At 39.7% G+C, this 15,381-nt stretch overlaps 1 protein-coding gene across 1 annotated transcript in view; it reads right to left on the bottom strand.

Moving 5' to 3' along the window:
- Positions 1 to 15,381, bottom strand: part of kdm4b (lysine (K)-specific demethylase 4B) — a 43,853-nt gene that overhangs the window by 17,856 nt on the left and 10,616 nt on the right. Inside the window, exons 6-8 of the mRNA XM_030726821.1 lie at positions 13,604 to 13,653; positions 5,028 to 5,131; positions 3,486 to 3,623 (exon numbers count right to left, since the gene is read on the bottom strand). Coding sequence (XP_030582681.1) covers positions 3,486 to 3,623; positions 5,028 to 5,131; positions 13,604 to 13,653 — 292 coding nt within the window. The remainder of the gene's footprint in view (positions 1 to 3,485; positions 3,624 to 5,027; positions 5,132 to 13,603; positions 13,654 to 15,381) is intronic.

Here is a 15,381-nt window from a genome sequence, read left to right as displayed (position 1 = left end):
GAATTGTAGTCATAACACCTTAATTCACCTTGCCCACAGTAACAACTTTCTAAAGTGATAATCACAATCTCAGTAACGTGTCTGTGTTTTATGCATGAGCTATATTTATGGATGGTCTTGGAAACTTTGTGGACAAATGCTGATTTTTATTTCCTTTTAGTGACTGGTTTAGATTAACATCATCATCTAGTCTGTCTCTTACTGAATACTTCTTTTTCTCGTGCTGTGCTTCAGGCTGTATTGTTACCATAACACTGACAGAATCCTATCTGTTAAATAATGTAGTCAGCCTGCCACAAAAAAAAAAAAAAAAAAAAAAGGGGGGGGGGGGGGGTGGCCATCATGAACATAGTTGCAAACTATGACTCAACTATGTCCTTAATTATATCATGAAAATTCCTAATAAAAATGTATGCTCTCCAATCTTAACCTATCTGGTCCCACGACAAGACTGCAAACAAATAAAAAAAAAGATGAAGTGAGTCATCTGCAGTTGAATCTTAAGATGAAAAATTGAGGTGATTTAGCCGAGGACCACGGAGGGTGATTTTTGCTCGTTTCCCAGACAGAAAAAAAGAAAAGAAAAAACTCATCCTGGAAGCTTGGAGGAGCATTAGCAAAGTCTAACTGAGCTCCAAAAGAGCAGAGAGAAGCTTTCACTGAGAACACAACAAACCCAGAAGACACAAACTTTCAGCATTCAGCAAAATAATGTTGCAGTAAAAGTAAATGTAATAATATGAAGGATCCTTTTCACCAATTTCAATTCATCAGTGGATTCTGCATCTTGCCGTTTTCCCCGAAATGTGCAAAAAAAATTTAAAAAAAATATCCCACTGTAGCAAAACATGCAACACTTCAATTCTTATGTGAGTCATTTTTGGGAAACCTAGTTTTAACCTCTTTTTACAGATTCTCTCTTCCACACGCAAGGGTTGGATCCATGAAGGGTAAACTGGCTCAAATTAAACAGTTTGAGTTACAACGCATTTCTAATGTGCTACGAAGAGGCACTAAACCCATGAATTGCACAAAAAAGAAGAAAATGAAATGACCAACACCTAATGCATAGCCAGAAAGGTTGAAGAGAAGGTTAATTAGAACTGTCACACCTTAAACAATAGAAATACAACCCCACACAGCACACATGCTGACAACAGACCTGCTCTGACCACAGATGTGTTCACTTAGGAAGCCAAACAGACGGGTCAGCAGTTAAAGAGCTTGTCTGTAAAAAGGACGGCGACATGAAGCACGACAAAACTCTCTCCCTCTCTCTCTGTTGTGCACCGCCAGCCCAAAAACGGTGACAGATTCGATACTGAGCCCCATCGTTCACTGTCCTGTTTGATGCTGACAGAATAGGGATCAGTAGGGGGTAAAAGCAGGACGGGGAGGAGAGACGAAGTAATGGATGACTACTTTAGCCAAAGACAGACTTAAGAGAAAGAATAAGAAAAAATGAGATTTCATTATGGCTAAGCAAGAAGATGTTGTAGGCGAGCTAGCTAAAACTACTACCCATCTATATCTATTCAGGACTTCAGTACTTAAGGGTGGGCATATGTAATACAATGAGTTTAAGTTCAGGAATTTAAAACCTGATTATCAAGGCCTTGAAAGTAGGTGACACAATTTAAGTTTTCAGGACATTTGGAGGAAAATGAAAAAGAAACTAGAATAATTACAGCCTTGTCGATGTATGCCTCTATCAGTGTTTATGTACAGATCGGCAACCCAAGTGCATAATAAGGAATAGTACACATAACTTACCAGGTCTCAGTAGATCTTAATGAGGTGCATATGAGCCTTAGTAACTTTACTCACCATATCAATTCAAAAGCAAATGGCTAAGAACCAGGAAAAAAAAAAACACTAAAATCATAATAAATATAAACCACTGAGAATACTGTCACTTCCTGCAATTGGCATTATTAAAAAGGTAAGAACTAAGTCATCCAAGAGTAGATGCATCTAGAGCCTCAATGTGAACATCCTAGAAGCCTATGGTTCTCAAGTTATCACATTCACAAAGCTGAAAACTGGCTGCCCACCTGCATACCCAGCAGAGTGACGACAATACAGCCTTATTTAGGCTGAGGGGTAAAAAGACCAACCTAAAACAAAACTCCAGGTTCATTTTAGCCAAAGGCATCAATTGGAGCTGATCTGCTTGGTCAGAATGATCCACTATGAGGATTGTTTGTTCCAGAACCTGTGCTGTGTAATTTACGGCTCAATAGCAACCTTTATAACCACTGTGCCACCACTAAACCCAAAGAATGCCTGTATGAACGAGAAATCTGGCATCCAAGAGACCTGCTCATTGGTCGAGCTGTTATATTTTTCCACTTTCCTCTGGCTCTGCGTGCCGAGCTGTGCTGTCGATTTGTCGGCTCGGATTAGTCGTGCAGAATGGAAAACTCTTCTTTAACAAACTGAGACAAGTGCAGTGGAGATGCTCCCTTGAGCGCTGGTGAAGGGAAAACTGCTGGAGCCTTGACTACTGGTTCTTAAATTACAAGTGGCCACATGGGTAAAGTAGGAAGGCCGAAAATGAGAAAGAGCGAGAAGGGAGGGTGATGTGCGTTTGCAAACTGGCACCTCATAAATCTGACATGCAGCCAAGTAGAGAGAAAGTAGGGAAAAGGGACACGCACACACACAAAGACAGAGACAGAGGACTGAACAAGAAATGGAATGTATAGAGAAGAGAAAAGACGGGAGTTTCTTCCAGAGGACATTGTAGTTGGGCTCCCTTCCACAACCAACCCATGCCCTGTCAATTTCATGCTCAACAGCCCACAGGCAAAGAGGCAGTTTGCGTCAGTGCAAGGATGCGAGGGTACAGTTAGTGTCGGTAACAGATGGTGTGCAGCAGAGAACCAGACGCTGCTTTTATATTTCGATATGATCTATTACTTCATCCGTTCAAAGAAGCAAACACCCAGAGCAGGAAGGCTGCAAAGCTGCCTCTGAATCACACATCCGATCAAAACTATTCAAGCGTAGTGTCTACATTGGCCTTCAAACTTTGTTTCAAATAACATTGTGCTGCTAATTCCATTAGGTTACTGATAACTGCCATCAAAATGTGGATAAAACCATGTTCAAACAGATAGGCATGTAATAAAGATGAAGTTCCCAGTCTGCCTCAAGTTCATCATATGCAGAGCCAAGAAAAATTCTCATTAATGAGCATCCTTGCTTTTATTTCAGGCAGATCTGTGTTGTTTTTTTGGGGGGGTTTTGTGTGTGTGTGTGTGTGTGTGTGTGTGTGTGTGTGTGTGTGTGTGTGTGTGTGTGTGTGTGTGTGTGTGTGTGTGTGTTTTAGATCATTCCAAGAGATTTCAATATCCCCAAAAACCACTTTTCCCCCTATATCTGCTGACACTTGAACATAGCAGTCAGACGTTTCTCTGTTACAGTGACTAAACCTCTCTGCGACAGCACTGAATCTATATCCTTAATCTGTCTTATCTTACCAGCGCAGCCATCTTGCCGTAGTCCACCCAGCGCAGTGTGGCAAAGTTTGTGGATTCTGCACAGTTGAAGCCATGGTTGAAACCGGCATGGTAGCCATAAGGGAAAGTGACCATGAACTCCCCTTCATTCTGAGTTATCTGCTCACAGAAAGAGAGAAGAGAAAAAAAAAAAAAGGAATTGGCCATTTTAATTTACACATACTCAAACTTTTTTAAATGTCTCAAAGCTGAAATTATCAGTTGTCTATGTGCAGAATGAAGGGATTAATCTATTTAGCCAGTTATTTCTTGCAGCTGTATTTTGTTATTAACCACACAAGCAACTATTACCTTAAGGTTTAAGGGATAAACATTGAGTTTGGGTCCTTAGAAACAACTTTTCCCCAAGTTTTTCTGACTTGCGAGCAAAATTAATTCAACAACACATGACTACTGCTCCAAGTGCCGAATTTCTTCCCATGAGCTCAGTGTTATTCTAAAAGTGTGCTCAACTTGTCCTCACATTTTTAACCACTTTTTTTTTTTTAATGTGTTGCCCCAAAACTCAAGCCCTATATATCTGACTGCAGATCTCAACTTCTTTCCGAAGCATGGATCTCAGCAATCAAGAGACACATCAAGCCAGATAAGGTGACAGGCATAAGGGGGAGAAACAGAAGTGGGGGCTCAAAGTGGGAGATAAACTTCTTCAACTAAAGGCAGTGGTTCAGATATCAAAAGTCCCTTTTTGCTATTGCAAGAACACAAGTTTTATTTTTACACACGGATCAGGAAAGCTACTGTAGGTGTGTAACAAGTCAAACATTCACTGTGATAATGATGTCCTGAGGGGTGAGAAATTAGATAAGTGGGGTAGAGGGGAACCCTTATGCTGACTCTGGAGAACTTTGGATGTCTGCTCTGTGTCAGTTTTTTTTTTTCTTCCTTCAAGACTGAACTGCTGAACAGAACAATAACAGATAGCTGAAAAGATCCCCTACAATTTTCTATGACAGACACAAGATCTTGACTCATACTGTCTAATTTTCAGAGCCAGTATCAGTTGTGATGTTTGCGTCAAAGCTGAGTCATTAGAAATAAAAGCCCACCTCTTCTCCAGCTGACGCAAGAACCACTTAGAGAACTGGGGAAATAAATGCACCACTTCCCATCATCTGATATTAAATATTTCAAGTGTCTTCATTATTTTTAATGTCAGTATCTACACATCACAACCGTCATTGTGATTGCTATGAAGCTGACAGTGCGTGTGTGGATAAATACTGGAAAAAAACATGCTTATAATCCCTTGAGATAGATGTTAAGAGTCATATAACCAAAGGAACAAACCAGCTTTATTTTTTATGATGTTAAAGGTATGTCAATCAATATAAGGTAAGCAGGTGGGAGGGGCTCTACCAGTACTGGCTGAAGTTACAATAAAAAAAAAAAAAAAAAAAAAAAAAGCTTGTAAGACAATTAAAAACAGAGTGTTTCTTATACTTAACTATTTCCTCAAGCAAACGTTATACTATATGTGGGGGGGAAACAGCAGCTACTCACCCTGTCAAAGGGAATGCCATATTTCTTCAGGATGGATGGCGATATTAGCGTCATTTTGTGGCGAAGGAAGGCATCACAGCCTTGGGAGCTGCCGGGAAAGAAGCCTGCAGAGGATGACAATGAGTAAAGGGCATTTAGGACTGATAACCACAACATTTACCTCCTAACACTGAGGAATCTCTGTATGAATGTGCTTGCCTTGGCATCCAAGGAACTACACTGTGTTCCAAATTATTATGCAAAAAGTGTTTAGGAGTGATAAGGTAAGATTTTTTTGTTTGTCAGTTAAACCCATTGATGGTGATGTGTATCAGGGCTCTTCATATCACTGAAAGCAATTGCAGACACCTGTGCTAATTAGTTTGGCAGGTGTGTCCAATTAAAGGCAAGACTACTTAAGAAGGCTGTCCCACATTATTAAGCAGCCTACATTTTCAGCCAAAATGGGAAAGAAAAAGGATGTGTCGGCTGCTGAGAAGCAACAAATTGTGGAGTGTTTAGGTCAAGGCATGACTACAATCAACATTGCCAAGACACTTCATCGTGATCATTGCAAAATCAAGAAGTATGTAGCTGATTCAGAGCACACATGTGTGCGTGCTGATAAGGGAAAATTGAGGCCTCTTTCCAACAGGCAATTACGTCAGGTTAAAAGAGCAGCTGCAAAAATGCCTTGTCATAGCAGCAGACACGTTTTTGAAGCTGCTGGTGCCTCCAACGTCCCCCGAACAACAAGATGCAGGGTCCTTCAGAGGTTTGCAGCTGTGCGTAAGCCATCCTGTCGACCTCCTCTATCCACTGCAAACAAGCAGAAACGGCTCCAGTGGGCCAAACAATACATGAAGACTGACTTCAAAACTGTTTTGTTCACCGATGAGTGCTGTGCAACGCTCGATGGTCCAGATGGATGGAGTGGAGGATGGCTGGTTGATGGACACCCCATGCAAACAAGGCTACGGTGCCAACAAGGAGGAGGTGGAGTAATGTTTTGGGCTGGAATCATGGGGAGAGAGATTGTCGGCCCCTTTAGGATCCCTGAAGGGGTAAAGGTGACCTCCATAATGTATGTGGAATTTCTCAAACAGCACTTCCTGCCATGGTTCAAGAAGAAGAACCGTGCATTCCGCAGCAAGATCATTTTCATGCATGATAATGCACCGTCTCATGCTGCAAAGAACACATCTGCATCTCTGGCTGCTATGGGCATAAAAGGGGACAAACTTATGGTGTGGCCCCCATGCTCCCCTGACCTCAATCCCATTGAGAACCTCTGGAGCATCATCAAAAGGAGTGTCTATGATGGCGGGAGGCAGTTCACATCTAACCAACAGCTCTGGGAGGGTATTCTGTCCTCATGCAAAACAATAGAAGCAGATACCATCCAAAACCTGACAAATTCAATGGACGAGAGAGTTCAGAAGCTCCTTTCGAACAAGGGGTCCTATGTGCAAATGTAACATCACCTAGAATAAAGTTTTGACTTAAACTGTTTGATTTCAGTTTGTAATAACCCGTAATGCTTATAATTTCACAAATGGCCATTTTTTTTGTTCTTTATAAAAATGAAAAAGGTTGAAAAATCTGCTGTGCATAATAATTTGGAACATACATTTTGGGCGCATTTTGAGTGTTTTATTTTTTTTTAAATATACTGTTATCATTGGCAGTTTTTAAAAAACCTTTCAATTGTACTCTAATAGTTGATGACTGGAAAATTACAATGACTGCAATTCATATAGGTAATTTTGGAAAATCAGAGACAATATTACTTGCATAATAATTTGGAACACAGTGTAAAGTGTTGAGTTTTAAGTCATTTGGATGAACAGTTGTATATTTTGGCTAAAGGTTTTCTGCTACACTTCTGCAACTACTGACTGTCTGCATGACAGGTGTTTAGAGCAGAGGTCCCCAACCCCCAGGCCGCGGATCGGTACTGATCCGTGGGTCATTTGGTGCTGGTCTGCACAGAAAGAATAACTAACTTACATTATTTCTGTTTTATTTATTATGTGAGTGTGAACAATGTTTTATTTTGAAAAATGACCGGATTCTCTCCATTACATCCGTCTATGACTTACTCTTGATGCATGTGAAGACGCTTGTCTCGGTCACGTGATACGTTACCGCTAAAATTAAACCCACGAGCTTCACTGGTTCCAGTGCCTGTCGAACAACTTAGGTTGGTTGATCTACGTTATATTTAGCAACACCAGGGATAGCAGTGAGGTTCACACTGATTCAGCGTTATGGCGAGTTGCATTTTTCATGCACTTTTTTTGTTTTTGCGATGCATCTAATTTTGAAGGCATGTTTAAACATTACCATGGCAACCACAGAGTGTTGAGACAGAGAGGACCTTAAAGACCAGTCCGTGAAAATATTGTCTGACATCAAACTGGTCCATGGCGCAAAAAAAGTTGGGGGCTGTTGGTTTAGAAAGCATTTGTAAACTGTAGCAACAGGAGAAAAGCTGGTTTATACTCAGTGCAGTTAGTGAGAGGACACCATTAATAAGCAGAGCCCAAATGATAAAGGATTTTTAAAGACTGAGAGAGGAACAATTTTCCCTAACATTTGTTATGAGTAGTTATTTATTTACTCATTACTCGATAACACGCCACCCGACACTGCTTGGATCAGCTGGTTGTTGTGTTTATAGCGTTCTAAATGTGTGCTGCCAACATGTAAGTTGCAGACAAGTTGCAGAAGTTGGACAAACATCAACACTCATAACACTGTTGAAGAGTGGTTCTCCAAGCTCTTATACTTTTTTCATTTTCACTTATAAAGCCAATACCAACAGATCAGCAAATAGCTGCCGATGACCTCAGCCTACAAGTACACAACAATACAAACAAGATTATGTCAACAGAATGGAAAAATTGCTTTCAATTAGATTCACAAGACATCATTTACATGTTAAAATTATACCATAATCATCAGAAACTTGCTTTAAATCCACTTAAACTAGGATCTTAGTTTCGAGACTTTAAGAATAGAAGCAATTATGTGGTGACTATGAGAGGAGCTGTCTAGCAACAAAGTGTTGAGCATGAACAGTAATTTCAAGGACATCGGTTAAGAGCTGACACCAGTGCAGCACTTGTTCCTGAAAGCCATTAATTATCATAATCATTTCCTGGGCCAACAATCCCCAGATGTCATCATGATACCCCTGTGGTCCCCTGCCTGTCAGTTGGCACAAGTGAACTTTGTTGAGAGGAAAACTTACAATGACATGGCAACTGAATACATCAACTGCTGCGTGGAAATGAGTGACGTAATTTACAGATGAAGCCACTGTACACTGAAAGCATCATTACTGATTAATGGCTTACTCAGAATTTTAGGAGGGGAAAAAAAATAATTATTCCACTTATTCTATTGTCAAATGCTAAGGCGCACTAATAACATTATTAAAATTAGGTTATGCTGTGACGCACGCAAGAGTCAGTGATCTGAATGGAGACTCTCTCCAATCCTGATGCAATATTTGCATCATACTCTGACACTGTTTGAATTAGAAACTGACAGTATGGTACTGTAGTATTATGACCGCACCCAGCATAAACCATTAATGAGAAGCCTGTCAGACTCTTTACTAGAATTTACACTGAATGTATTCATGTGCACAAATTACTCTGTGCAAAGTACAAAAACCAGATTAGAGTAATTTCATTAAAGCTGAAAAATCAACACATTTGAATGTACTGCCTGATTACTCTAGAATAGTGATCAGTGCATAGAGATCCATGCTCCCTTTAAATTTGTAATGGAACCTCATAAGTGTATTTTGACACCAACAAATGAACAGCCACCTTCAGCTAAATTGTAGCCGTTTATCGTATTATTGTTAATCCCACAACCTGGAAAAGGAAATCCTGTTTCCCCTTGACATGGGCAGAAATTAATTTACTGCCCAAAGTGTGGAATAATGATATTACCACAGCGCATGAAAATTCACTGATTGTGGGCCTCCAGGTTGGATTTCTGGGGGAATCTGATGGATGTCATTGTGGCATAAAGGAATACAACAGCATAAGAACTGGGTGCTGTCACTTCGGAAAATTGTGATCCCATTCAGTGCAACCGACGCAAAAATAAAATCTCTGCCTGAAGACCTGCAGGGTTATTTAAAACATGTTATTAATTTGCAGAAGCAGCAATACTAACAACACTGACAGTCAGAGGCCACTGATTGTTTAAACCATGGTCTCATTTGTTTAGTGCAATATAATTAATCCGAAAACAATACAATGAGCTGTGCATTAATTACTGATGTTTCAGTCCCCAAGGTCACTACTAAAAATGTTTGCAGTCACTGTGCTTTATAAGACCATTCAAACAGCACTAAAGGAAATGTGAAACTGCATCTATTATTATATCCACGTGGAGTTTTCTAGCTGGAGTAACTTACCAATATTACCTTTTGTGTTATAAAACAAACTCAATTCCCTTAAAAATACCGACTGCTTTGAGATCATAATACACCTCTGACATTTTGGGCTTTCAAAGCCCGAACTCACTCTCTAAAACAAAGGCTCACTTTTGCTCTTGGAGACAGAAAGACAGACTCTGCATAATCAAAAGAATGAATTTCTCCTCCATCGCTCACGCTCCCACCCTCTTTACCGTATGTACCCACCAATGCCTCAAAGGGGGGTCCATCCATGCCTCCACCCAGTTAAACTTTAATGTGACTGACAGTATAATCAGCACCCATTTCATCCTTCATTTTCACTGCATTGTTTCAGCCTCTGTTCCACCCTACAAAGCAAAAGAGGGAGAGAGGGACTCTCTACTCTCTCAGTGCCTGCCTGCTTGTTGGAGCTGATAAAGGTGAATAATGTGCCGACAGACCCTGCGTATTAATCCCCATTAAAATGCAGCTGGCTTTCTGAGCTCTCCATGGGGTAATATTAACTTTAAGGCTTCATTCTGTCCTTTCGAGTTTGAAAATTAAGTTCCTGCCTCGAACCCTACACCCTCCCCTCGCCTCCTTCTCACCTTAACCGAAAAGTCTTCAGCCGTGGCAGAAATAATGCAGAGATGAGGAGTGATAAGAGCGACGGCTGTCGGTGTGTCAAACATTTGGAGAGGAGTTTTTAAGCAACGAGACCATTGTCCCAGTCCTATTTAGCATCCCTGCTACACTCATAACTGTCTTTTTAGGACCTCATAAACAGTTGGCTGCCTGTGCTGACGATGGCTTTGATAGGTCAGTGAGAGCCTGTTAAATAACACTGGCACTGGTTTTCTCCTACTGCCAGCTGGTTAGATAAGAAGAGAGGAAGACAGAAAATTGAATCCTGACATCAAGACTGAAACGAGTGTCTACATATAATACGTATTATATGTTAATCTATGAGCCATGTTGCTCGTGATCAGAGATATTTGAGGTTATTTAAAAGAAAAAAAAAAACGCCATACATTTCAATGTTAAACAATTATGCATAAAGGAAATGTATAATTTTTTAATTATTAAGTGTTTTCCTAAAACTGCCAAACCAGGCAGGGCTGTGAGATAAAATGCACTTACTGCAGTAAAAAAAAAAGCAATTTTTATGGTCACCTTACAACAACCATTTTCATTATCAGCAAAGCCTTTAAAATGCTCTGTGAGTAAAGCCGTTGATACAGTGAGCCTGTCTCTCAGCAGACTTTTTGACTGGTATTTTCAAAAAGGCACAGATGGAAGTAATCACAGTAATTATGGCTCCATTCTATTTAGGTGGGCCAATAAGTCAACATGAACACCAGGGCTGTGAAACTGAAACAACTGAACAAAATGATGCCAAATCTGCAGTTCTTTTTAGCGCTGTTTTTTGTAGGGTTCCCCCCAGTATTTAGTTTTAATTAAATATGATTAGATTAGAGATTAGAGATGTAGGGTGTATGGGAGCAGGGCTCTCTTTGATTTATATTTAGGTTTTAGACTAATGGGTGTAACTAAAAAGTTACAAGGCATATGTTAAGCTCAGATTCTTTATCATGTTTTCAAAAGACAAGACTAAGTTTCTGGATCAATGAAGGCAAAGTCTAACTTAATAGGTGTCTTAACTATTGACTTTGGGTATAAGCCTGACAACCTCCTTCCAGTTTATGTTGCCCTTTGTAACAGGACACAAGAACTTCCTGAAAACTAGCAATAATATGCTGAAAAGGTTTTACCCCAAAGTCAACAACCATCTTTGATGATTTTTTTTTTTTTTGTGGCTCTCTTTTGTGAGGGAATTGTTCACTTTAATGTTGGTACTGTCCTCATCACATGCAAATGTTTCATGCAGACATGATGTTGATTGGTTAGGGGATTTCCCTCTATACCAGCGAAATGGCTACAACCAAACCACTGCCCATCACTGATACAGGACCGGGGTGTAACTGCATGGAGGAAATTTTGGCGAGCTCCTCCAAAAGCCGACACCAAAAGAAAATCCACTGGTAAAATGATCAGAAATGAGAATAAAAATAAGAATTTAAATCCTCTCCAAAATATGTCTGAGAGCAATTTAGCAAACTGCTGAACAAGTAGAACATAAACACTGATATGTTTTTGACTTCCAGGAGTGAGCTCTCCTCTCACCCACAGCAGTTGTATTTTACAAATGACGCAGGTGCTGGATAAGCCAGCTAAGCTGCAATGTATGACTGAACACCCTGCTATAAAAGTTAGCACTAATGGGATCTCAGTTTTAATGTCCAAAGCCTGACTACACTACGGGTGGTTTTAAAGGCTGCATTTAATGTCAGTTTTAATGTTTTACCCGTGTAACCAGCAGATGCATGGACAAAGGACATCTGGGAAAAGACTGTCCATTTCCCATGCAGTCAGTCACTGATTACATTATGAATGTAGATTTAAAAAAAAAAAAAAAAAAAAAAAAAAAAAAAAAAAAAAAGCTAAATATTGCAGCACGACAGTTGATTGTTTCAAAATTATAGGTGCCAAATGTGCTCCTCTTTATCCCTCCACATGGACTGCTTGCCTGCATGTAGCCAAAGGCTGCTCAAACGTGACTGGTCAATAGTACTCTAAAGCCTCTAATACCAAAATATTGCCGCTTGCCTACAGATTATGTGTATTAATAGGCAGATCTGTTTAACTTCATACATGAATTACACACAGGAAGATGTGTGTAATTCCTGGAAATGCAAAGGCATCTGTCTCAAGCTGTCCTTTGCCCCCTACATACATGAGACTGTTGAACTGCTGAATGAACCTGTGTGAGTTTAGCTCATCAGTTTTTTATTATAACATATGGCCTGTGTTTAATACTAACACTGTGGGAGTGAAATACTGTCTGAGTGTTTTTATTTGTTTCCTTCGTATATTGGGTTTCCCTATGGGTCAGTGGTGCACATTCAAATGCTATGCAAGAGTGATAACTGGGAGACACCTAGGAGTGTGTGTCTATTTAAAGCAGCCTGGATTAAGCAAGTCTCCCTTCTCATCCTGTTATCTTTTACCTCACTCTAAGAAACATTCAACACTCAGGTTAATCCTCACTGATCAAAACAGAGAATAAGAGTAAAAGAAGAACATGGGTGCTGGAAAAGCAGGGAGCGCATAAAAGGAAACATCTTGTGTCAAAGATGGCAGAATGGTATCACTTCACTGCCTCTTTTATCCACCTTAGACAGGATTTCTAGATTCAAGATGAAATCCCCATGTCAAAGCACTTTGACTACAAAAGTCAACAAAGAATATAATGCTCAAGTATATCAGTGACATCTGATCTAGTTTTTTTTTTTTTTTAAACTTTAGTTCAAATATTTTTATTTTTTCACAAATCTGTGACACGTGTCAAGGCAGTTTATGAACAGTCTACAGCCAACGTTTCCTCCTCAGCACCATCAACACACAATCCAGAAATACTGGCTTTGATTGGATAAGTTTCATAAGTTTTGTGTAATTCCTTCTGCAGAACAAACAGGCACTGCTGGTCTCACTTCAGACAGCTTCTACTCCAAATTCAGCATCCATCCTCATCTTTTTAGCACGAGTGACTGCGCACGTGAAGTGCTTCAAGCTGCTCTTTCTTCCCCTGCTCCGTTTTAGCACAGCCAGGTGACCAAAAAAAAAAAAAAAAAAAAAACTATATTTTTATATGTTGTGGGAAAGTGGCATATCAAAATTTCTCACCAACTCAATAGATGTGAAAGATTTCTCAGTGCATGGCCCACAGTGTGCACCACACTGTTGGTGGTAAGGACCACTGTGTTTGTCAGACGAGAAACTGCAGAAAGGTTGTTTATTGTGAGTGCCAAACAATGATGTCCATGATGTGGTTGGGAGGAGTGAAGGTGGGATGTAGTTGAAAAGTGCCGCTTTATTTTCTATTCTACAACGCAAAAGGGGGATCAATAGCCACGCTTTGGATGTGTGCTTGCGTGTATTCTGGGCATGTGTTAAGTGTGCAGCACGTGTACGATTTTAATGGCGTGTGCTCCACAGGCAGAAGCACTTGCTCTTTCACTTAACGCAGACAAGTGAAAGAAATAAAGGCAGGGAAGCGTGTGGAAGTGGTGAATAAACAGACATAAATGGATTTTAATTGAAATTAGGTCCTCACCTTGTGCCAGCCTCTCCAGCCTTTTGCCATGCTCAGGAGGGACAGTATACCTGTAGAGACAGGAGGAAATGATGATAAGTTGGGTCTATTATTAAGAAGGTAAAAGGACAAAAAAGGTCATATGAACTTTATTTTCTAACCTAATTTGTTTGAGCTTCTATATATTCCCCCTTTTTTGTTGCACCAATAATCTTAATCTGTAAAGAAAGATTTTTACATCTCTTGTCTGAACACTTCATGTGCTTGTGTTGATAAATTAATAAGGAATCTGCAGTTTCACTCAGGCGATGCTGCAACTTTAAGAGATTTTCTGGTAAAATGGGCGTGAAAACTTGGCTCCTTTCTTAACATTAAATACATGATAGTGGTATGTGCATTTCTAGCTGTAAAATTACTCTAGTGATCAAATTTGTGCAAATAACAGAAAACTTGTCACCATCTAAAAGCTACAATAGCTAAATTCATGACAAAAAAAAAATAAATAAAAAATAAAAATCACTCAAATTCATTATAGTGTGAATGGGAGGGGAAAAAAAGGGAGGGAGGTTAGTGGAAAAGATAAAATGACCGGTGAAGGGCAGGACCAGGAGAAATTAGCGTTTTGGGAGTGCTAGGTTATTTCTGACCTCTCAGCAATTACTGGTTTGATGAAATTGCCCATGACATAACCTTCACCATTCCTCCCTAAAACATCATCTTGTTTTTGTAACTGCCATATCTGTTCAAATTAGCCAGTGGCCTTTTTTTTTTTTTTTTTTTTTTTTAAATCACTTCAATCGTTTACATCCTTTTATTTCTGTCTTTTTTAAAAGTACCAATACAGTAACCCTCTGGCCTTGGTTTTTGTTGTGCTAGAGCAAGGTATTACTATTGGCACAGTTTCTGTGCTGGTAATACATGAGGTAGGCACTGTAAAGCATGAGGCATTACACCAATTGTCATATGCTAAATTTAGAAAGCAAATTTCTTTCTAAAGCAGAGTGGGAGGGAGGGAGTAGAGCTAAACTATAATCTGCTCATTTGTGAAGTTATTACATACTCTATTACTGCAATTATTTCCTCAGTATTGTTTAACCCACCGTAGACCTTGAGAAATGAACATGGGTGGGGAAAAAAAAAAAAAAAAGCCTACATCTCTGCTTTCTTACAGAAGCTTTAACAAAAAGAGATGTTTGAAACAAACTGAGAAAGAAGTAACAAAGACAGAGATGGTGAGAAACCAGCACACCTAATGAGACAAGAATGAACAAGAGAATAAGACTCACAGAGAGGAAGAGATGAAAAAAAAATTAATCAAAAAAAGTACAAAGAGAAAGTCTGTTTCACTCAGATGCCATAAACATGGAGCCACACTGCCACCTGTAGACAGAAGATTAGACCTTCACTGGAGGTGCAGCCTCCTCCAGTGCTTTATTGTAAACACTGAAAGCTATGCATATATTTAAAATCTAACCTGACCTTGAGTTATGGGGTAATGCTATTACGAACCTCACGCTACAGGCATTCACATAAGTTTGAAGACCAAATATATAACTCAGGTTTTGTGTCATAATCCGAGCAGAGTGAGCACTCCTATACAACTGAGTGCATGAATGCAGCATTGCGACGCAGCTTTGTCGCAGCTCAATAAAATAACATTTTAAAAAACTAAATGTTTTACAACTTCTGCCCTCACCATTTAAAGTTACGTCGAGGTTTAGCCACAGCCAAAAACAAAAAAAACAAAAAAACAAAATGGGCTTCGAGTAATGTGTGTTCCAGCATCTGTGTTCGGCTAG

This window comes from Archocentrus centrarchus, chromosome 4 (genome assembly GCF_007364275.1).
Source record: "Archocentrus centrarchus isolate MPI-CPG fArcCen1 chromosome 4, fArcCen1, whole genome shotgun sequence".
Taxonomy (NCBI): Eukaryota; Metazoa; Chordata; class Actinopteri; order Cichliformes; family Cichlidae; genus Archocentrus; species Archocentrus centrarchus.
The sequence above is the reverse complement of the archived record's forward strand: the minus strand, read 5'-3'. Positions and strand labels throughout refer to the sequence as shown.